This window comes from Leguminivora glycinivorella, chromosome 4 (assembly GCF_023078275.1).
Source record: "Leguminivora glycinivorella isolate SPB_JAAS2020 chromosome 4, LegGlyc_1.1, whole genome shotgun sequence".
NCBI classification, from domain to species: Eukaryota; Metazoa; Arthropoda; class Insecta; order Lepidoptera; family Tortricidae; genus Leguminivora; species Leguminivora glycinivorella.
This window is the reverse complement of record NC_062974.1, coordinates 12,406,101-12,430,364: the sequence shown is the minus strand read 5'-3', so window position 1 is coordinate 12,430,364 and position 24,264 is coordinate 12,406,101. Positions and strand designations below refer to the sequence as shown.

The 24,264-nt window shown below is 37.1% G+C and overlaps 1 protein-coding gene across 1 annotated transcript in view; it reads left to right on the top strand.

Moving 5' to 3' along the window:
* Positions 1–7,708: 7,708 nt before the first annotated feature.
* LOC125225880 (agrin-like) overlaps positions 7,709–24,264 on the top strand; it is a 69,250-nt gene continuing 52,694 nt past the window's right edge. The window contains exons 1-2 of the mRNA XM_048129760.1: positions 7,709–7,810; positions 16,452–17,300. Of these exons, the coding sequence (XP_047985717.1) occupies positions 16,511–17,300 (790 nt within the window). The 5' untranslated portion in view covers positions 7,709–7,810; positions 16,452–16,510. The remainder of the gene's footprint in view (positions 7,811–16,451; positions 17,301–24,264) is intronic.

Here is a 24,264-nt window from a genome sequence, read left to right as displayed (position 1 = left end):
GATTTGAGGAGTTCGGTTCTGACCATCATCAGAAATTCCACTGCACCAAATGTCACTGTTCTGGACGAAAGTGCATGCTGTTCTTATAAAAATGGCAAAGTCACTATAAGCGTGCCGTTCAGATTTGAGGAGTTTGGTTCTGGCCATCATCAGCAGTTCCACTGCACCAAATGTCACTGTTCTGGACGAAAGTGCATGCTGTTCTTATAAAAATACCAAAGTGAGTTCCGTTCTGGCCATCATCAGCAGTTCCACTGCACCAAATGTCACTGTTCCGTACCTAAATGCATGCTTTTCCTTTATTAACACAAAAATCACCATATGTATGCCTTTCAGATTTGAGGAGTTCCCTCGATTTCTCCAGGATCCCATCATCAGAACTGGGTTCTGAGAAAAATGGGACCAATCTGTATGTATATACATTCAATCAAAAAAAAAATTTTCAAAATCGGTCCAGGAACGACGGAGATATCGAGGAACAAACATAAAAAATAAAAAAAAAACATACAGACGACTTGATAACCGTCCTTCTTGAGATATGAGGCGACGGTTAAAAAGGTGTGATACTCAAGATCGGTAACAATTAGCCAAAAAATCTAAACAGTCCGACACAAATTATTTCATTATTATTCAGATTCTCAAATTTCGTTCCGTTTAAATAAGTTTTGAAGGAGGAAACAGTCGAGAGCGGAACCTCGATTTTAAAGATTTTTTCAATACAGATGGTGTTTTGTTACGCACTAGTGAGAGAAGTGGTTCATTATATGCCAGGTCGAAACTTCGGAGTGCTATCTGTACTAATGGATTGGCAAAAATGGTTAATGACCCTGATAGTGTGTGTTCTGTTTTTCTGGATCAGTTTACTCAAAAAAGCGACACGATCGATACTTCTTACAACGCCTTGTCCCTACTAAATTCTCATGCTACAAAAGTAGTTAAGGACATGCCGTTCGACAGGGTTCATCCTTTGGAAATCCATTCCATTATAAAACAGCTTAAACCTAAAACTTCATGTGGATATGATGAATTACCTATTGCCATTTTCAAAGATAATATTGATATTCTAGCTGAACCATTAGCATATTTCTTTAATCAATGTATAGATAATGGCATCTTTCCAGATCAGTTTAAAGTAGCGAAGGTCATTCCAGTCTATAAAAAAGGTTCCAAAGTGGACCCAAAAAACTACAGGCCAATCTCTGTACTGCCAACATTATCCAAATTGCTGGAGAGAATTATGAAGGACAGGTTAACCAAGCACCTATATTTAAATAAAATACTATCTGAAAGGCAGTTTGGTTATCAAAAAAGTAGAGGTACTAAGGATGCCATTGGCACTCTGGTCGAGGACATAGTTTGTAAATTAAACGATAAACGAAAGGTTGCGGGCTTGTTTCTGGACCTGAGCTCTGCTTTTGACTTAGTGGACCATAAAATCCTATTGGCCAAACTGGAATTCTATGGAGTCAAAGGTAACGTGTTATCATTGTTCCAATCTTACCTTCAAAATAGGTATCAATTTGTTGAAATAAAATGGACTCAAGATAACATAGAAAGTACTCATAGGTCCAGAATGACTAGATTGACAAGGGGTGTTCCACAGGGCTCCATCCTAGGCCCAATATTCTTTATAATTTTCACAAATGATTTAATTTACTACATGAACAGTAAACTTCCTGATAGTCAACTTGTTATCTTTGCAGACGACACTAATGCGGTTATATCAGCTGATAACGTCGCTGAACTCAATGATAGAGTAAATAAGGCCTTACAGCTTTTTCACACTTGGTTCAGTACCAATAAATTAAAACTTAACTGCAGTAAAACAAATGCCCTGCAATTCACAACGACGGCAAACAGTAAGGATAAGCTGCACTTGGTGTCGAATGGGACTAACATCCATCAAGTGCAATCTGTGAAATTTCTAGGCGCATTTATAGATTCAGACTTAAATTGGAAAGATGAGCTATCGTCAGTGGTAAATTCAATAAGTTCAGCCTGCTACGCACTTAGAAGTTTGAGAGATCAACTACAACTGGCACAACTCGTTATGGTTTACTATGCGCTAGTTGAATCGAGACTACGTTATAGTATTAAGTTCTGGGGCAATAGCTACCAATACAATTGCCAATCGGCGTTTGTAGCCCAGAAAAGGGCCATAAGAGTCATAGCACGAATATCGCAGCAAATGTCTTGTAAGAACTACTTCTCAGAGTTTCGTATTTTGACTGTACCCGGCCTGTACATTCTTATAGTGCTAAGTGATTTGGTAAAGTCCTTAAATGAAATTGAAAGTTCATCTTTTAAAATTAAAATAGCAAAACATCAAATTGTCCGACACAGATAAAAATAATAATAATCTGTGTTGAAAAAATCATTGCTCTATCTTCAAAAACCAGGGAGGAAATAGTCGAGAGCGTTTGTATGGAGAATTGACCGGTATCGTATCGTCTTAAAATAAACATAAAAGCCATCAGGAAGGAAATATGATATCACTAACATCGTGAGGAAACCGGACTAATTGCAATAAGGCCTGTTAGTAACCTTCGGGTTGGAAGGTCAGATGGCAGTCGCTTTCGTAAAACTAGTGCCTACGGAAAATCTTGGGATTAGTTGTCAAAGCGGACCCCAGGCTCCCATGAGCCGTGGCAAATGCCGGGATAACGCAAGGAGGATGAGGATGATGATATCACTGTACCGAATGGGCCTGATAGTACCGTTAACCGGGGTGGCTTTAAAACCCAGGGGCGACTTTGAAAATCTAGTTTTACTCGTAATGTCATACTGTAAGTAAATTCGCGATTTTCTATGGTACATGTACAAGAATATTTAATGATTTAACTAGTTACATGAACAGTTTCAGTAAATAATGAATAATGTTTATTTTAAACCCGCTCTAACCATCAAAGTAACCCCAAATTTTTCTAAAGTCACCCCAGTTGAAGGTTTAGGGCAATGTGGCTCCAGCTTTCGCCGGTAAAGTATCGACGTGCATTGTTCGCGTGTTTCCTTGGCCCTAACGTAAACCTTTACGGCGTCGATTAACGCCACGTGACGAGGGCGACGGGATCGTTGTGATCCTAATAACAGAAACGGTTTATTGAAACTTGACATTTGGGGATATTGGCGATATGGGCAATATTTCAATGTTAACTAGTTTGATATTTTTATTTCATTGCAGGTTATAAATTGGTCAACAGTAAAATTTAAAAGTTGTTCGTAGATGAACCCGGCAACCTTCAAATCAAGAGTGAACAGGCATCTTCTGGGCGAGCTCACTCCATCGTAGGCCACGTCTTTGCCTTTGGCTAGTCTGTGGTCAAGAGTAAGCCCATTTATAATAAAAAAAAAAAAGAACTAACTAATAACGACGCAGCATCGCTATGCGTATTCTATAGCACGTATAATTATTTTATAGTGCAGCACAGTAGGGAAGGGGCAAGCTCCGAGGAATTGTTTCGATCAATCCTTGCCGCTTCTTTCCGCCATTGCCCTACACGACAACATTTTCATCTTCAATGAACTGGTGAACTAATAGAATGAACTGGTGACGGCAGTATTCCAGACGGCACTTCGAAGTCCTCTGGTGCTGCAGATGTTTATGGGTGGCTATGATTGCTTACAGTCTGACCAAAAAGAATAGAAACTAAAAAGTGGCAACATTGTACCTAGTGTCATCCCTTTCAAATCAATAAATATGTGTGAGAAAACGGGACGCCACTACGATGTTGCCACTTTTTAATTTCTACTCTTTTTGGTCAAACTATAAATGCCATCAGGCGACCCATCTGCTTGTTGGCATAATCATAAAAAATATTCAACCGTAGATATGTCACGGTGTATCAGTGGGTAGTTCGATAAGTATGCCAATACACCGCAGTCGGCTTTCACGGAAAAAAATATAGTTTCCACGAAAAACGGAATACGTAAGTAGAACTTGTCACTCGACTTACTTACTCAAGTAAGTACTTATTACAACTAGCTATGTATGTATGTATAATATATTTGTCTGCCGTTTGTGTATATTTTATAAAAAAATTGACCACACTACAGTTTAATAAAATGTGCCGATTTAACTTATTGGTAAATATTTCGCCTTCTGTTTTTTATAGTCGTGAAGAATACCCACAGTGTATAAATAAAAAATGTTATTATGTAGATACCTAACTTTTATTTAAAATTGAAATGAAATTTTATCCATACAAAATAACTCGCGTTAATCGCTCATTGACAGTTCCTTTTAAAGTAATTTAAATTTAACTATCATCGCAACTACGTTTTCAGTGCATTGATGCTAAGAAAATTGACAAAAATTAATTTTAGGTGTAAATTAAGAAAAACTTATATATAATTTTATTATCGATAAGTCTAATTAATTCTATGTTTGGTTTAATTCATCGCCCGTGTAAGGCGTAAATCGATCAGTTATAAAATTACGTCATAGTAAAGCATTCCCATGTTTAGACAGATTGCATTTACTCAAACGTTCCAAAGAGTAAATAATAGGCGAGTGCGAGGCATATAAGAAATGGAGCACAGCGTTGAAATTAATAAAGTATACGACCTTTCACGAACAAGCGGCTCTAACATATGATGGAGTTCCGCTTCTAGCCATTTCACATGTGCAGTTTATTAAATTAATATGATCGATAGAGAGCCTACTGCCGGTTAGCATAGCTGGTCTAGCCCCTAGCACCGCTGATATGAAACGGTGCCTGTGGTTCGAAAACGCCCTTCTGTCCGTTATTAATTGCCCCGCGAACAAAAGCAAATGACTCAGTAGAGGTGATCCTGCGAGGGTGGGCCGACGTTATCCATTCAGGCACAGACGTCCGCGCGAAAGAGAAATGTTCATTCACGATAGGAGAATTTATGACTTTGATTTACGCGAGACTTTTCACGTAGAGCCCTCAACGGTGGAGTTCGTCCATAAATAGAGAAGGGTCACGGCTTGACGTTTTCGACGGTCCGTTATTATTGCATGTTACGGCTTCGCTTTTATGTCACTATTCAACTTCCATCGACCGTACTGAATTGTTATTGGAAGCGGAAACATTCTTATTTACATATCGACTTTCCGCTTGCTTCAGGATCATTGTTGTGGTCTGGAACTCGGCCATGCTGTTTCGGTGGAACCGGTAAATTCATTTCATCATATATTTCACGTTTTTTGTGAATTTTGGACTTTATTGTATTTAATTTAACATCAATTTAAAAATAATTGTGTTATCACGGGTATGTACATATGTATTATCATATTTCGTTTAACTCGCATTGCATTACGGAAAATGTTTGTTGTAAATAGGAAGCTTTTACATAATAGGGTTTAATGAAACTTTCTTCAGATAATTCCTTCTTATACGACGTAGCATTAGGAATAAACAGTTATGAAATATGTTTCAAATTACAAACTCTTACGAGAAAATAATAAACTTAGTGTAAGAAAAAAAAACAGATTAATTTTCTTTCGAGGAAATAAAATAATTATTTTATATTTTCTTAAATTTTATTTTCGTTGAATTCAACAATCACTATATTAAGTTCATGTGTACATTAACCAATGGTTTTTGAATATTCCAAGCGATTTCTTAAAACAAAACATTAAATTGTTTTACGACTAGCTTTTTATCGAAGGAAATCATTGTGCATGCATCGACATAGAAATTCATGTGTATGTGAAGTCTTCGGCCGACGTAGGGATTAAATAAAGCCCATTGACTCTTGCACATTAGAGGATACTTGTGGCTGGCGTAGGATTTACGGTGCATATATATACCTATACCTTTTGACAGCGTCCCAGATTTTACTTACTAATAAGTATATAGTGAAAACATTACCTAAGTGTAAAGTGAAAATTTGTTACAAATATAGAGTGTACAGATTTATAAGATTATTTGCTAAGAATACTTTAGGTATTGACACGTTCAGTCACTGTCAAATATTACTGTATGGTAAAGTTCTAGAACAATATGCTTCAGGTAAGGTACATTGCACGAAACGATAAATATGCTTGTACAATTTTGTAAATGGCAACGGTGCCAAGAACATATCCAATATTATTTCGCAAGTCAACCACCTCCAAGTTGCCAACGAAAATATTATGTAAATTCAGATTAAAAATAAAGCGTTGTTGTCGCCACATTGTTCGGCGGGCGCGGGCGCCGGCGCTGCAGTTAGGTAGTTTTATCTCACACAATTTCAATTTTTCATCTGCAGCTGTCAGCGCGCGGCGGCAGATAAGTAACGTTCGCGTTCGCGTCGCGTCCCCGGCATAAAAGTTTGTTCGCTCCACTTCCTTTTTATAAACTTTTTGTACGAACCAGCCGCGATATCAATAATTCTTACAATTTGTGACCTTTCAAGCGATACGATAGTGCCACGCCGAAAAGGTCGAATTAAATTCAACAAGTTAGTTTATTAAGTATATTGTGTCTGGCCGCATTGAAATAGTACATTACGATACTAGTGCGAAAAAAATGAAGTTCGAAACGAGTGGCGATAAATTAAAACACGACCGAAGGGAGTATCTTAAATCGACACGAGTTACGAATTTCCTTTTCGCACGTGTATCGTACGACGTTTTTCAGTACAGATGAGCCTCCGAAGTTTCGACCTGGCATATAATGAACCACTTCTCGCACTAGTGGGTAAAAAAAACACCGTCTGTACTGAAAAGTTGTATTAAGTTCTCGAGTTTTTGCTTATACAAAACGAGTGTGTTTTTGCTGTACCTATGTAATACAGCAAAAACACAAGATATAAAAGGTGACAGCAAACCAAATAAACACTTCTCCAACGATTATAATTAAAGAAACAAGCGAACTGCAAGTTCTAAAGCCTCACAATATATATGACTATTGTCAAGAGGGCGCTGTTATTCTGATATATGGGATGAGTGACAGTTCTGTTTAGTATGAAGAAAATAGTTCTAATGAAATTCCGGAGCATGGCGCGTAGTAGGCGTAATCATATATTTATGGTCTGGTTTGGCGTTTACAAAAATGTGCTACGCTGTAACCCCCGACGCAAAAACGACGGGGTTTTTTTGACGTGTCTGTCTGTCTGTCTGTCTGTCTGTCTGTCTGTCTGTCTGTCTGTTTGTCTGTCTGTCTGTCTGTCTGTCTGTCTGTCTGTGTGTCTGTCTGTCTGTCTGTCTGTCTGTCTGTCTGTCTGTCTGTCTGTCTGTCTGTCTGTCTGTCTGTGTGTGTGTTTGTCTGTGGCAAAACGGATGCTAACAGTTAGGTAACTAAACTAATTAAGTGATTATTTCTTACAAAGCAAATGATGTATTGAATCTGAAGTACTTATTTTAATATCATTTAGATAATTATTCAACTTCCTTTCGTCGTTAAAGCTAATTATTTGTGTATTTAACGGGCAGTTAATTAAAACTGTACCTAGTCGCCAAGTTTGACTTGCCAAAGTTTTACGCCGATAACAACATTAATGAAAAGTCGTCTGGATTTGGGTAAGAGTGGCGGTGACACAGGCAGCGGCGCGAGGGCGGGCGGGGCCGCGCCGGCCGTGCCAGTCGGCTTCGCGCGCTCCCGGCTGCCCCACGTCCTCGCGGCCTTCACCCGCAGCCAACCAATCGCGATCGCGCACAGACTATTTACATTTTGAACTGACCTATCTAAATATGAATCGGTTGGGACTTTGGAGACCTAACGATGTGTTCAGTGCTGCTTGGATGTGTTTTGATTTCCTGTGTTGAAGGAGTTAGTTCCGTTTATATGGGTGCACTGGCTCGTCGCCTGACGTGGTCTGTCACCTACTTTCGATGATTAGAACGTACCAGTTTGTGTTGAAAGTACCTGATATAGAGTGATAAGTTATAACGAAGCTTGAGAGTACGAGTATATGATGCTTTTTCGCTCAAGTTTTTGGAAAGTCAACAAAAATAAAAACGTTAGATACGAATTAAAGTTTTACTAACTTATTACGATTCTAAAGTTGCACTGTCGTTGCGCCTGGTGCATTTATTGCTGCAGACAAACACTTCGCAATTTCTAGTAAACTTTAGTTTCACATAATAAAGTTTGAAATAAATTATGTGCACAGTCGTTTCCAAACTCTACTCGTTCCATATTAAATAAATTGTTTCGTACGTAAATAGTAAGAAAACTTCTTCTAGTTAAATGAAATGTTCTGTGTAGGTACATACATACCTATACAATATTGTTAACAGTAGGAAAACAGAAGATGCACATTTTGCAGTTACTGGTTAATACCTATATATCTGCGCATCAATGCTACCAATTTCTAAAAAAAGATTACTTATAGGTACATTTAACCAAACAGCAGTGAATGTTATGATGATTTAAATAATAACAAATAACTATTTCATCGACCCCCATTGGCCGATAATGCACAATTTACTTTTATACATAATATAATGAACTTAATCATTAAACGTAAGATATGCCTACGCCTTATTTAATTAATATAAATGTCAAGTTTTATAAAGTTGACGAGAATCAACTAGAGATTCTGTAGAAAATCTGAAATTGTAACGTGAGTAGGTAGATACTTGAGTAGTAAATTATCAATCCAGAACACATGTATACATTTTGTGGGTTATCAAATATTACAACGTATACTTTAACTCGGCATTTTATTTTTAAACCATCTCTGTCAGTGGTAATATGTGTAGTTGTTATAAACAAAAATCTTTTGAATTTCAACTACCCAATGACCATTTTACGGCAATGAGACGTAAACCTACCGGCTGATATGAACTTACCTCTAATGTCATTAGATCATCTAAAGGGTAGCATTTAAATATCGTCTATTTCGCACGTACTTGCCAATATCTGTATTGGCACAAGCGAGATGCACCATAATGAAACCAGTTCATTCAAGTATCGTTCTAATGAGTGTCTGATTGGACAGTCAATCAGACACTCATTAGAACTAGTGCTAGTAATCAAATAATAAATAATGAGAACCGATATAAAAAATCACCTGAACAAAATGCGGCTTTCATATTTATTTTGCAACTTTCAAACTGTAATTCACCGTGATAATATTAATAAATAGAAGAAACGTAGAAAAAAAATGCAATCAAATTATAAAAATTAATGAATTTCATTATTAGGGTAGACCGAGGCGAATCGGATCAATTTTGGGTTAAGGTCAAATAAAAACAATATTTCAAAGCGATATGTCGTTTATTAATGTTTTTTAGATGCAACGGTTATTGATTTATCGAATCCAGTATTCAAAACAAATGTCAGAGCTTTTAATATATTTTTACAATTAAAATACAAAAGCATTAAAAATATCCGATTCGCCCCATTTTTCGAGGCGAAACGGATAAAATTAAAAAGCTTCATAAAAAATTGTTTTCATTCAATAACACTATGCCAGAGTAAAATTTGGAACAACATATCATATTATTATCATATTATTAAGATTAATTACTATTAGCATGGCTCAAGTTGTATTTTTGTAACATTTCGACTTCCCTTCTATAGTAACGTTTCAACTAAAGTCAACAAAAAGCTAACACTACGATACAGTGAAAATCTTCTTTGCAAGGATGTAAATGGCACATTATATATTTCGGCTGCCCGACGTATCATCAGCTCTTTACACAGCATCTTTCCAGCTGCTTCTGACATATTTTCTACACTCCATGCTCCCTGATGTGTTTTTTTTTTATGTACGTACGGACCATCTGAAACGTGCAAATAATAATAATAATTAGAATGGCTGGCCGTCCAGAGTGGAGTCGTTAGGGCTATATGCCCCAGGGGTGGAAGTGAAAATTTGCATAAGACGCGAGTTGGTGCAGTGGCTTAACAGCCACTGGGCAGAAAGCGGTGTACATATCTCGACACCCTTGAGTTCTCACACCGGTGTTGCCCTTGAGCCATCTTGGATGTCGCTTTTTGTGGGGGCCCATCTTGTGGGGACGAGTCACCGTCTGCCGGAAATAAAATTGGATACCGTTTTATTAGGCAGGCGTCCGGTTTTTTATCCATAGCCCAGTATTTAGTCCATCACTTTCATCAAAATAGACCAGTTCATTTTAGATTCCATTAACTCTCAAATAGTCCTTACACCCTGGCAGGTGTTGCCTCTGCGTGTGTCCCATGATACGGGCAAGGGCAACATCCGCTCGGTGTACCCCTTACATTTCATTAAAGTGTAGAAAGGGCCTCTACGTGTTGGCTTCGGCCCCGCGCACGCCTCCCAAAGGTCCGGAATACCATTGTTCCGTGATGGGAAAGACATAATTAGAATAAACATAAAAAAACGGATCCTAAATAGTGATCCACTTCGCCCCCAAAGAGGTGATCCGAATAGCCTCAAAACATAATTATGTTTACAATATTTTTACCTAGCGTAAATATTCTTTAAAGTACAGTATCAATCACATCAATAACGAATACAAAACACATTGTTAACAACATTTAATAATAAACATTAGACTTCAGCCAACTTACTTGGATTTTATCACAAAAATTGTAACCACGTTTTTTATATCACCGGTAAAATCACAGCACACCGAAACGAGTGGTTTGACTTGAAGTATCGCTGAAACTTGCCTAATGGCGGCCGCTAGTGGCGACCTCTGCCGCGGAGTGCGGGAAGGTCAAACCCAACGCGGGATGCTGATTAGCTGCCCGTGGCTAGCCGCTATCATTTGAATTTGAAAGAAATGCTTAACTTGATCCGATTCGCCCAGTGATCCGATTCACGTCGGTCGACCCTAACCTTAGTACTTTGTTAAAAAATAGTTTTGAAATATGCGTATGCTTTATATACATTTAAATATTTTTTTCCAAAAAAAAATTTGCCTTGCTTAACCTGTTATGTTCTTTTAATGAGTTTTGCAGTAAGTATAGAATACCACAGCTTTTGAATAAACGCTTGCATGAAATCTCGAGGGAGCTAAGTAGAATAAATACTAAGGACCAAGTACCAAGCCTTTCATACACAGGCAGAAGACTTGCCTTTTGTTAAATTATGTGTGCATAATTTCAGCATCTTCACCTAATTATACTATACCCTATTAGGTTATGTTGGTTGTAAAGTCTAATAGGTACCTATATAACTAAAAATATACAAGTTCATTTATTGTTTAATTTATTTTCATTATCAATTGTTTCGCAACGACCTAGAATTAAAATATTTAGATGCAACTATTCTGCTCTACGATGCATTTCGTAACACCACTTAGTGTTGAGTCTAAGTAGCTATTGATAAATGGGTGGCTCTTGAAACTGCAACTTTCTAAAGCTGAACGGTGAAGATGAACCAAAGATATAAATTTTATAAGTTAATATTATGATATTATCTAAAATAATAAAAATGACTTTTGACAATCTAAATTAGCAAGGCGGACAAATTATGGGCAAGGTTTCTACTGACCAAGTTGCGTTTGCCCTAGTGGTCAGGCTCTCTAGCCAAGAGTTTCGTAGTCTTCTCTCCCTATCGCTCATACGTATTGGCGCGACAGAGTCAATTGCGAACCGTTCTCCAAGGAATACGTTTGGCTAGAGGCCCAGTTGGCCTTGATTCATTCCCTCGAAGTGAAACTAATCTTGATTGAAGTTTCCAAGTGATTCCCTCCAGTGATATATTACTAGAACTTCTATTATAAGGTGAAGGTAAAAAGTATTCGTTTCCATCATAACATTTCTAGCGGGAGTAAACGTATTTTTGTTTTAAATCAGTGCCGAGTATACGCTACGTTATAAATATAATATACCTCTGTAATAACGTTATGGGGAAGTGGGAACCTCCGGGAGAGATATATTTGATTTGTTCATTTCTTTGTGCATCTTATAGCGGGCAGACGTTAACCCTCTTTGTATTAGTAGCTACTGGCTGAATACATTAGATTATGTACTAGTTTGAGTTTCAGGTACCTACATTATTTGGGTATTCATATCTATAAATGTAAAGGCAACATTAGTTAATTTTTCCGCATGATAACGAATTTATTATTAAAAATAGGGGAGATATTATATAATAATACTTAATGAATGTACTTAGAAATGTACTTCCTAAAGAGAAAATCTGTGCCTACCACAATCGAAGGGATAACGAATATATCTAATACTGGGGCTGATAAACTCCCCCAGCCAGGAAATTACGTGCTTTATCGGAATTGTAGCGTTCCTTCGAAAACGGAAACTACCAGCGCATTTTTTATTCCCAAATTGGACGAAAATTACTGTTGGTTCAATTAACAGTCGCATAAATTTCATTATGAGTATATAAAATACTAATGAGTCTATGAAAAAATCTTATAGTTTAATTTGAATAGATTATTGAAATCATGCAGTAATCGGGGAATGATAACTTGAACATCTTTTTTATAACATTTTCATCGCGCATTATGCGAGACTGCATTAAAACGCTACAAAGTGTTTTGGTACAAAGCGTTTAATGCTACGCGCTACGGCGCAATGCTACGAAATGAGCCAAATGCGATGAAGAATCCATAATATACTTAGGGCCAGTTGCATCAACCACATTTGACAGACACATCATCGTCACACAGCAGCAGACGTCTATGGAACTACCCATACAATAAAATTTAACGAAGGCTTTAACGGTGACAGACGGTTTGATGCAATCGGCCCTTAATCAGAATTGAGGTGTTAATAACATGCTTCGATCTTAAACGCTTCCTTTAGGTAATTGTAACATACCACTAAACTTTGCTTTATTATCTACTTTGATTGAGGGACCATTGGGTGACATTGCGGATCTCATTTATTACTAAACAGGCCCCGTAGCCGAATGGCATTTCTCCGACGCCAAACGAAAGCGATACGCCGCTGGCTCTGTCGCGCCAATACGCAAGCGCGATAGAGATAGATATCTACTAGCGCTTCGTTTCGTGAGCGTTTCGTGAGCGATTGTGCCATTCGGCTAGCCACCCAGTACAGCTAAAGTCATGAAATTGGATAATATAAGAAAGCTTAGTTGATCGGTACAAAAACTGCAATTTAAACTTTGACATCATAAATATAGCAATGTTATGAAATACTTATAAACAATGATTTACCTAAAGTTATTGTGTTAAACTTGGACTAATCACTCTTGTTTAAAAGCCAGTAAACTTTGATCAATTAAACTCCTTGAAGATTTCCCGTAAATAATACTTTAATACTAAGATAAGTTCTGTTGAGACGTTTTTAATGAAGAACCTTGCGAATTATTGGGTGAAATATCAAACAACTTCTGATTCTCGTTAAAATATAATATATAAGTAACATCTGAACATGAAACTATCTTTAATCTAGAGAAAATCGTTTTTAATGTATGTCGTTTTTACTATAATTATAAAAGAAGTAATTTGCTCGCATTTATAAAAAAATATTAAATAATAAATAATCTAATCTAAATATTTGTTTCCAATAAAAATAAATCATTGACAAACAAAAGAGGCTTACACCCGTTTGCCAAATTCCGTCATTTCCAAAAAGCTGATATTTGGCAAGTCGTTAATAAAACGGCTTATCATAAAGCCCATCGGATCAACTGTCAACATGGTTGGCCCGATGTGGCCGGATTAGGCATTTTATAAAACTCCAAAATAAATCAGGAGTTCAGGACGATAAAATAATGAAGTTTGTCGAGCTTAGGCTCGAAGTGAGGAACTCTAATTAATTGTTCTGCACACTTAGCGAGCCATCAAGAAAAAGTTTTACCCTTTCATACTTTAATAGTTTTCAGTTTTCGATAGTAAAACCAATAGAGGAAAAGTAAAGTAATATCATACTCTCATATAAATTTAACGGTAGGATTTAATTGGAAAGTGTACTTATGTTATTTTTATAGTCGTTATACTTTAGCTTTATTTTTAGTTAAATTTCATTGTTTTCACTTGGTAATCTGTGGAAACCTTTGCAGAGCATTTGCTTGAGCATCTCGTAGCGTTATTTGAAGGCTAATAGTTATTTACTTTGAGTGGGCTCCCGTCACGGGTCACGGAGCATGTTTGTTGTCTCAACTTCTACATATTAATGGCTTTTGTTTGTTTTTAATTTAATTGATTGGTATGGATTACCTCGTTTATTGTGGGCTTCACTAGTTTAGGGTAAAGGTCAACGATCTTTTCGTATTATGTGTCAGACGAACACGCGTGATAGATAATGATATTTTACGAGTTAATTACCAAATAATAGTACATTGTGCAACAAGGGGAGGAAGTTGAATATTACTAACGAGAGTAAGTTCCGGCAAGCCGTCGCGATTTAAAGACTCGAGTTAGTAATATTCATACTCCCCGAGTTACTTACAATGTAAAAAATATGTAAATAGATGTAAAAAAGTTAAGTACGGTACAAGAAATTTCATTACGAACGGGAGAACGATTTTTCTATAACTCACGCTCCGCCTGCGCGCAATAGCACATTTAAAGTGAGGGTGTGATGAAAATACTATTGCATACCTACATTTCAAGAAGACTTAATTTGCTTTTCGGTACTCAGAAAATTATACGTATTAAATAATTACGTAGGTATAAATATCATATCCATGATTAAGAGACAATTATCTGTGTTATATAATATGGGACATAATATGGACATAATGCGATATAATATGGGACTGACAAAGCCCATACGAAAAAGCGTACCCCTGAAATGTATGGGCCTTTTAGGCTTAAAAATAGATGGCGCTGTATCGCAGCCTGGAAGTGGCCAAAAGGATATTTTCCCCAAATATTTTTGCGTTTTTATTTTTTAACCCCCGACGCAAAAACGACGGGGTGTTACCTAGATGTTTGACGTCGTTGTTTGTCTGTCTGTATGTCTGTCTGTCTGTCTGTCTGTCTGTCTGTCTGTGTTTGTGTCTGTCTGTGGCATCGTAGCTCCCGAACGGATGCTCCAATTTCGATTTAGTTGAAAGTTGAGTATGTTGGGAGTGTTCTTAGCCATGTTTCATGAAAATCGGTCCACTTTCCACTATGTCGGGGTTTTTTTTTTAAATTTTAATTTTGTGGTTATTATAAGAACACATGACATATTTATTTATTTTAATATCATGCTATCACGTCAATACGCATTTTGAAAAAAAAAAAATGTAGGCATCATCAGTGTAGTTATGATAGTATTTAATAAAGTACGATTCTTAGTATGAATATTTTAAATCCTATATGAATTACTCTTGGTGTTAATTAAACAAATAAATGCTCTTTATGGGATTCAAACCCATTCTTCTATCGGCTTCACTCGGCCCCACTTCGTATTTTACGATGAGTCGCTTAGGGCCAGTTGCATCAACCACATTTGACAGACACATCATCGTCACGCAGCAGACCTCTATGGTACTTCCCATACAATAAAATTTAACGAACGCTTTAACGGTGACAGACGGTTTGATGCAACCGGCCCTTAATAGCTCTATGTAGAAACGATGCGGACATATCTGAAAGTTTAGACCGTGTCTGAATTCACTAGGTCAGACTGATCGTCAAATAGCGACCTTATGTATAGGTACTATTTTTAGTTTTAGGATTATACCTCAGAATACTAGACAGACATTCCGAAGAATTTTGTCAATGTAAACTATTTACCCCTATTTTATCTATTGGTATTATTAAAAACTGGTTTACATACAGATCGATTTTAACTATCGCTTATTATAAATATAAATCAAATAGTGTAATTATTTTATAAACACGTAGCAATTTAAATTTGAGTTGTACGTTTTGATGTTATGTAAATATTCTGACGATATACGTTTGTGTAATACTAGTAATTCATTACTACATTTATTGACCTCTTACTTATTTTATTTTGCAAATTAACTTAATAACTCTTGTAATTTAATAGAGAAGTGTGTGTACCTACTAATTGTTTTCTTAATATGTACTTATTAAATTAGGTAAGGGGGAACGAGAAATATCTCATTATGCGAAATGTAACAAGAGTCGTGAGTTTCAAACGTTAATTAAGTAAGAGAAGCACTTACTCGCAAGCTATGAAGAAAATTAAGACAATTATTGGATCCAAAACTTTCCCTGATACGTAATTCTTAGTCTTCGCCGTGTTAGGGTTCTATAATGAAGTTATATAACTCTCACGTGTCAAAATCAGGAAAATAAGAACGGTTAATTTAAGTTAGGTGAGTTTATTTACCCACGCCGCTACTTCTTTGTCTGCGTTGTGCGCACGGGCGACGGCGCGCGCTTGTCGTAACACAAAAGATAAATACCGCCGTCGAACAAGAGAGGTAATTGAGATAAACAGATGTGTATTCTACTGTATAACTTTCCGTCGGCGAATGTAACACGTAACAAAATCAACCAAGTTTATCTGCAAACTTACAATCTCTTCCGACGCGTTACAGTTCACGTATGATGTATTGGGTACACGTACGCTAGTTGAACAACAGAAACTTTTAACATAAATAACTTGACTTGAGCGTAAATAGCATCATTAAATTCGTATAAAAATAAACATGAATTGCTTCTTTTTCTACAGTCATAATCATGAAGAATGTCATAAAACATAAGTTCAAATGAGGCGGTTAGACGTTAAACATGAACAGGCCGGGCTACGATTATACCGTGCCTTCATCCACTGCCTTCTATCCGACTGTCAACCGACCTCCTCAATACGATCGGGGCTACGGGCAGTTCGCAGTCGGCCCTCTCTATAGCCCTTCTTCGCATCCGCTTTCTAATTACGCTGATGTATACGAGGGAAATAACGACACCACACTACGAGCAGAAGAGAGGCATTGGTATATAGAAAATCACAAAAACTTACAACCGAGTTATGAAATCAATCATGATGCAACCCCTCAAGATGCCAAAGTTAAGAAAGAAGAGGAAAAGAAAGCCGATATTCCTATTAGAAGAGCCGATGCATCCCAGGCTCGACAGAGGCGAAAAGAAGATCGGTGCTCGTGTGAATGTTGGCCGAGCACTGACAATAACGACGTGGTGGACAATGCAAGGGCAGAAACAACGAGATCATTGTCGGGTGTCGATATGGTAGCTTCTTACGGAGTGTATGGGAACCCGCAAGACGATGACAGCTCCGGGTTCGCTCGGCTGTCCGAGAAGAATGTGGCTTTCGGACAGGGCAGTGAAGCCCCCACACAGGGTGTGATAGTGAACCAGCAAGGAAACAGTGCCGTGGTGCGGGCGACGGCCGGACGTGAGAACACTTGTGGCAAGTGCTGTGTGTGGACTTCTAATCCGCCGGCCGCTAACTCCGAGGACTATTGCTGGGTACATTATTGTAGACCAGCTTTAATAGTCCTTTTGCTGCTGTTTTTTCTAGTCTTGTTGGGCGTGTCAACAGGGTTCTTATTAACTAATAACTGTAAGTATTACTAAAAGAAATATCTTTTTTTTAAATAATTCAATTTAGTCTATTTTGTTTAATCTATTATTTACATTTACTTCTTTACCTTGAATTATTGGTTGATAATATACATATACTGATTTATCAAATGAAGCGATAAATATGATTATTTGAAACAAGGATATTAAAAGATGATCAAGGATGTGGTAAGGGTAAGATAAACGCCTAATCCAATAATAATATATGTACTTGCTTTGCGTAAGTGTGGTTCGGAGTACGATTAATTCAATTAACGCCACTATTGGCGCAATCCTACGTGCGCAATGGATTAGCATGAAGCGAGAGTATTAGTGGTAGTACGATGGCTGTGTTTATCGGCATACATAAATATTAATATTTATATACGAATATGTACTGGAAATTGCTACATGGATTAACAATGTAAATAGTATAAAGAGTACAAGTACCTGGGGACAATGATTGCACATCGGTTTTTCGTCTTCGTAGAGCGTTGTCCCTTTCTTGCTTATGTGACGTTAATAAAATTGTCTTTTTCCAAAATCGATGTGCATTCTTTATCATCTTTTACTGTACGATGAAATATTTAAACTAAACAAATGCTACGTTGTAAATGTAAGTATGAGGTGAAATACATTAATATCATGAATTACGACATGTGTCAGCATCACGCCTTGTAGATGGCGGATTTTTCAATTTTCAATGCTGTCAATTTCAGTTGTTCAAGTTTCAATTGTCTAAAAGGTTGGATTTGTAGTTTTGTTACAAGTAACTAACAATTACTGTTATTATTTAATATTTCATATCTTTAGGATATCTAAAACATGTCACCCAACCAGTAGCAATCACGCGTGTCGCTCGCGCTAACTCAACTACTGACAAACACAAGCTAAACGCAAGACATTTGAATTTGTCCAAAAGGATATCATTGTCGGTTCAGAATTGCGACTGTAGAGAGTGTAGAGGGAACACCTGGATATAAAAACAAATTGCCCGAGTTAAACCGTAGACGAACCCTTTAGCTTCGGTCAATAGTACCTAACTGTGAACAATAGTTGGTTTTCTATGTAAAGCGCAGTATAAAACTGCATCGGATATGAAAAGTCATTAAAGTTGCAAAGATTTAATTTTCTCAATTCAGCAAAATATATTTCTGCCAAACAAGTAGAATTAGTGTTTTTTCGAGACGCTGACTCGTAAAGTTGCAGTAATTCGCTTTACCACATCCACCAGTTTAAATCTCAGCGAGTGCTCGCTGTTAAAAAAAAAAAAAAAACAAAATTGCATTAAAATGAAAATCCTTTAGCTGGAGGTTCTCAGAATGGTAAGGCGGCAATTGATTTTAATTTAATTCCTCTTCACTAAATGACATAATTGCGAAGTGGTGAGATAAAGTGATCTCACCGAGAATGGTTTTAGAAACATTTATTATTTCAAATCGGGATTTTATTTAGACGAGTCGAGTTTTGTCTCGGTATGTATTTTGGCGAGGTTGGCTGCGCTCGTTTTTCTCTCTGGCAGAACATTAATTTTAGTGGCACTCTGCCCGCCACCCAGGGCTGGATTTTCAAATTGCGGTGAAACTACTGGAATTAGGGAACCGCTTTAAATATTCATGCGGCAGATTTGGGAATGGGAAAAAATAAGAACTTGTAAAGGTAAACTTGATTAAAGCTAGGCCGGTTTACGTACGTTCAAAAATAGATTTGTTCTTTTATTTTTAAAAGTAAATATAATTCGGTATAAACTGCTTTGCTACAAGGCAATTATGGGATAAATGGTTGTATTAATAGCGTCTGGTTTGTTTGTCTTCAGGCAGTCGTGATATAATGTGCAAAAGTATATGTACTAAATTAAGTATGACAATGACTATTTCAAAATTAACAATATTCGAAACATACTACCTACTACATAAGAGTAGTTAGATCATAAATGTAGTTAGTACGATTGAGCCAACAAGTTACCAGGTAGGTACTGCCAGTACAGGCAACATACAAATTGTATACATCTAAATAATAAATAAAATACCTTTAAACGAGCTATTCTTGTATATTTATTTATTAATTTATATATACCGGCAATCTCGTGAACAGCTCTATCGACTTCGCTGAAAGTTATATTTTTTATTCTTAGGTCCCGAAAAGCGAATTTTTGAGTTTTCATTCGTTTTTCTTTCGCATTATTATTAAACGCAAAATACGGTATGTTTATCATTGTATTATGGTTTGACATCTAATAACACGATATAACAAAATAGAACCCCGAGCGTAGTTCGGTAGCCCGATACCACAGAATAATCTTCTTTTATTGGATACATAGGTAATTTGATTTGTGTTTCTTGTCACATCTCTATATTGACAATCCTGCACTAACTAAGGTTTCTGTTTGATCCAATGGTTGACTGGTAGAGAATGCCTTAAGACATTAAGTCCGCCATTTGTACAATTTTATGTCGTGCAATAAAGTCTAAATAAATAAATAAATAATAAAGAGTACTATCGTACAGCTGAAAGTGCCGCCCACCCCCTCTCGGTTACCTCACAGTTACCGTTACCGCCTGTCAAAAACGCGAACAGTTGACCTGTCATATTTCACTCATACAAGCATAGTACGCGTTCACCTACATGAGCTTAGATTGTGTGCTATAACGCGCCTCTTTCATATATTTGATCGCCAGTGTCCGAGGTCACAGTATAAGGATAAATCAGTAGTTAATCTCCGGCAGCGGCGACGCGGTCGTTACTACTGCGCAAGGTCACGCAGGGTTGTACCCTGTGCTACTGTCCTACTCGTAGTAACTGTGTATGGCGCTATGCTAGTACCAACGCTCTTTCTACCTTTTTATCTAATAAAGATTCAAGTACGTGTTTGTTTCTTAAATACTGACGAAATCGTATTTACATAAAATGTTTGAATAGATGTTTGCACAATATTTAAGTAGGTACCAAACTTTCAAGCTAGATAGATCGCAGCATCTACCTAAATGTTACGGATTAAATCCTTATTGATTTTAATGTGTCATTCTAGCTTTAAATCTCACTTTTACGCCATTTACGTAAGCAATAATGTACCTAACACTGAAAAATATAACAACCACTTACTTTTCTGGGTGTCTAGGAATTCTAAAGAACATTCTGACATTTCCGCATTTTGAGAACTGTTCTCCATACACCCATAAACACTACAGTAACGAAAATATGTCTTCGGTGCTGACGTCATTTTCTCCCGAACTCAACACGTCAACACAGCGCGCGAACGCGGCCCCGACTGTCCAGCCCAATACTTACCAGTTTCGCATGTATTCGGTGCATATGGAGAGTAGTTTTCGACACACCGCGCGGAGTGAAGTTTGTTAGAAGAGTTATTACTGCTTTATACTGTGCCGAGGTGTTCCGATACTTAACCATAATCCCCACAACCTGTGCTACAACTACAACTGTTACAAAATGACGCAATTTTTTTTTTCTACTCCGGGACTATTATTCGTCATTTACAGGGTCGTGCATAGATCTTTAAAACCCTACATAAAAGTCTATTCCCTACAGCCAGCGTCCGCCGGCTTTCCGCGCATGCGCGCGTATCAAAAAACTGAAAACGCATTGTTTGGCTCTGTAACCACGGCAACGCATTGTTATAACGATACTGCGCGCGTGCGCGGGAAGGCTTTGGGCAGTGAGCTGACAGTGCAAACCTTTGCGTTAAATACAGGAAATAGTGTGAAAACTACAAAAAACTAAGTGCATGGTCGTAGAAAAACTATTATATGCAACGGTGTTTAACTGAGTAAAAAAATACTCGTGGCGTCTTAATAACAATTTTCGGCTTCGCCTCAAATTGTTACCCGCGCCACACGTCTTTTTTAACCTCCTTTAAATGCCTGTTGCATAAAATACTATGTAACTAGATATTAAGCATAATAGCAAACTATTCGAAGTGTTTTATATCATATCGCGTTTGCCACACGTCTACTAAACACAGTAGGTTGTTTCGACAAAAGTCATCATAGTAACCATTAAACCAACGCATTTGGCTGGTTTTCCATTACCAGTGCGACTATAAATTGAAATAGATATCATACACGAAAGAAAAAACGGCAAGGCCCACTGGAGGCCGAGCCGGGAATCGAACCCGGGTCTTCAGCTTACGCGGCTAACGTCTTTACCACTAGACCACACGCCCGACGAAATTAAGAGGATACGGTAGCGAAAATACTAAAATAGAAAGGAGTTCCCTTTCAACTTGGGAGTTTTAGTTAAATATACAAGTGTTATTAACTAGATTTATCGAAAAAAAAATTGTCCATTTAGAACAACTCAGTCAAAAAATATTTAAAAAAAATCTTTAAAACCGAGGTTCCGCTCTCGACTCTTTCCTCCTTCAAAACTTAATCAATCGGAACGAAATTTGAGAATCTGAATAACAATAAAATAATCTATGTCGGACCGTTTAGTTTTTTTGGTTAATTGTTACCAATCTTGCGCCAATTTTTTTGCGCCACAATGAAAAAGGCTGTTTTTGGAAATTTTTGATTGGCTCTAGAGTCTTTAAAAAGCAGAATATCAAAATCGAAACGGTACGACACAGATAAAAATAATAACAATCTGTGTTGAAAAAATCATTGCTCTATTTTCAAAAACCAGGGAGGAAATAGTCGAGAGCGTTTGTATGGAGAATTGGCCCCTACCGTATCATCTTAATTGCAACAAAAAATAAGAATACTTGCAAGCACTAACTGTTCGCCCTTAGAGTTGGTCAAAAGGCGCCTAGCCTTATCACAAATAACATACACTAGAGAAATTTCGTCGGGTACCACGGCGGGCGTGTGGTCTAGTGGTAAAGACGTTAGCCGCGTAAGCTGAAGACCCGGGTTCGATTCCCGGCTCGGCCACCAGTGGGCCATGCCGTTTTTTCTTTCGTAGGTATATGATGTCTATTTCAATTTATAATTTTATAAATAATTAGTGTGACTACTTGAAAAAAAGAACAAATCAAAAAATATTCCACAAAATAATTTGATTTGTTCCCTAGTTGTACCAGTGCGACTTTTGAATTTTACCGGCGATCAAACACGCGTTTCGAAATTATGTATATAGACGTAATGTCATTTGAATATAATATATGTACCTATATATATAGGTTATTTTGTCAAATAAGTAGGTTCCTATATTACGAAGAAATAACTTTATTTACTTAGAAGAAATAAATTAACTTCGTTACTTCCTTTGTGATAGGAAATTTGTCTCTGGACCCTGAATATTCTTATTTTTTGTTGCAATTAAGGCATTATTTATTTTGACACCTACAAAAAGGCATTATTTATTTTGACACCTACAAAAAGTGACGTGCTGAAGCTAGTAGGGACGGACTACCTATTTAGATGTTTTGACTAAGTTCGGGCACTCGATGCGGACAGTAGATCCGTTTGCTTGATCTATGGACCAATACAATTATATGAAATTTATGATCACATCCCTTATTATAATTACGGAACGCGTCACAATTAATTTATCAGCAGAGTTGAGCTCAATTCCAATATCGACCACCAAAGAGGAATACTAATATAAAAAAATACTTCTGAATAAAATCATCGCTCTGAGATTATATTGCAAAAGTATTTTTGATAAGGAACTACTTGAGATGAAATCTTAAATGTTAAAATCCTTTTAATATTGAAACCTTCATTAAATACAGACAGTCACTTTTAATTTGTGAACGGGTAAAGTTACTTCAAACAAAAAATAATCCCTTTAATTTTGGGCGCCTAATATATTCAGTTTCATGGTAAAACCGTCAGATTTTAGATTATTTAAATAATTTCCAAGTAAGAATATTATGCCCACTGAGGCATCATTAGAAATTTACCTTTTCATGAATATTAAAGGGGCGGGTTCATTAAAAGTTATTTTAATTCCAGTCTAATTTACTACATGGTAATTAGTTTTGCTTGCATTCTTCTGCGGTGTCGCGTTCCACGTTTCATTTCGGCGGGTGTCGTAAAAGCCGAACAGGAGAACAAAAGGCGCAACATTTCTGTCTGCGCGGATTAACTTTGCTTTAGGTGGGAGTAACATAACATTTCGGAATGTGACACAGCGGGCTCGCGGCTAATGGGGCCGCAGTCCGGTTATATATAAAATACAAGAAGAGGCTGGCAGAACGCGGCACAAGCCGGGTGTACTGGGGCGGTGCGCCATATTGTTTTATTGCAAATTGGTTGGACGTAGACCGCGCCTGTCCTTTACATATACGAGGCTATTAAACGACGCCCGGTATCCAGTCACGTGTTAAACGAATCCGATCGCTGCATACAATGTTAGATCGAGAACGGCTCTCGTGACACGTAACTAAGGTTTGGAAAAATCGTAGTCACTATGCAAATGGCAGGCGATTTTCCACGTCCAAACTGCTGAACGAGTTAGTTTTATTCCGTTTTTTGCCAATTATTTGCTCAATTTAAACGTTATACGGACTTGGAATTAAACAACGAGTTTTCGTACTTCCCAAACCGTTTTCGTAACCATATAAATACATACACCGTGGATTTGTAATTCAATCCAGTATTTGTTGGTGCCTATTGGAATATTGTTTGATAAAAATATTAGTACGTGAAAAATATTTCCCTGAAAATAACTTATTCAGCATAAGTGTATACTGTAATGCAAAATATGTGGATGTCAGTTAGAGTTTTGCTTTTCAGCTTCTATTCCATAAGTAAGACACAAATAATCAACACTCAATCAACACTAAAATCGAAATCATGTATTTCTTATTGATATTTTGATTGTTTATGAATGAACATACCTATAATATTAGGATCGTAATCATATACACAACCTACAACAATGAGAAATCAAAGCGTACCTACAGCTATTAAATTTTATTTCATAAACCTATTAAGACTTATAAGTTAACCAAGTGAATCGATTTGGGAAGGTAATGATTATCAGCCGTCAACGGCGGGGTT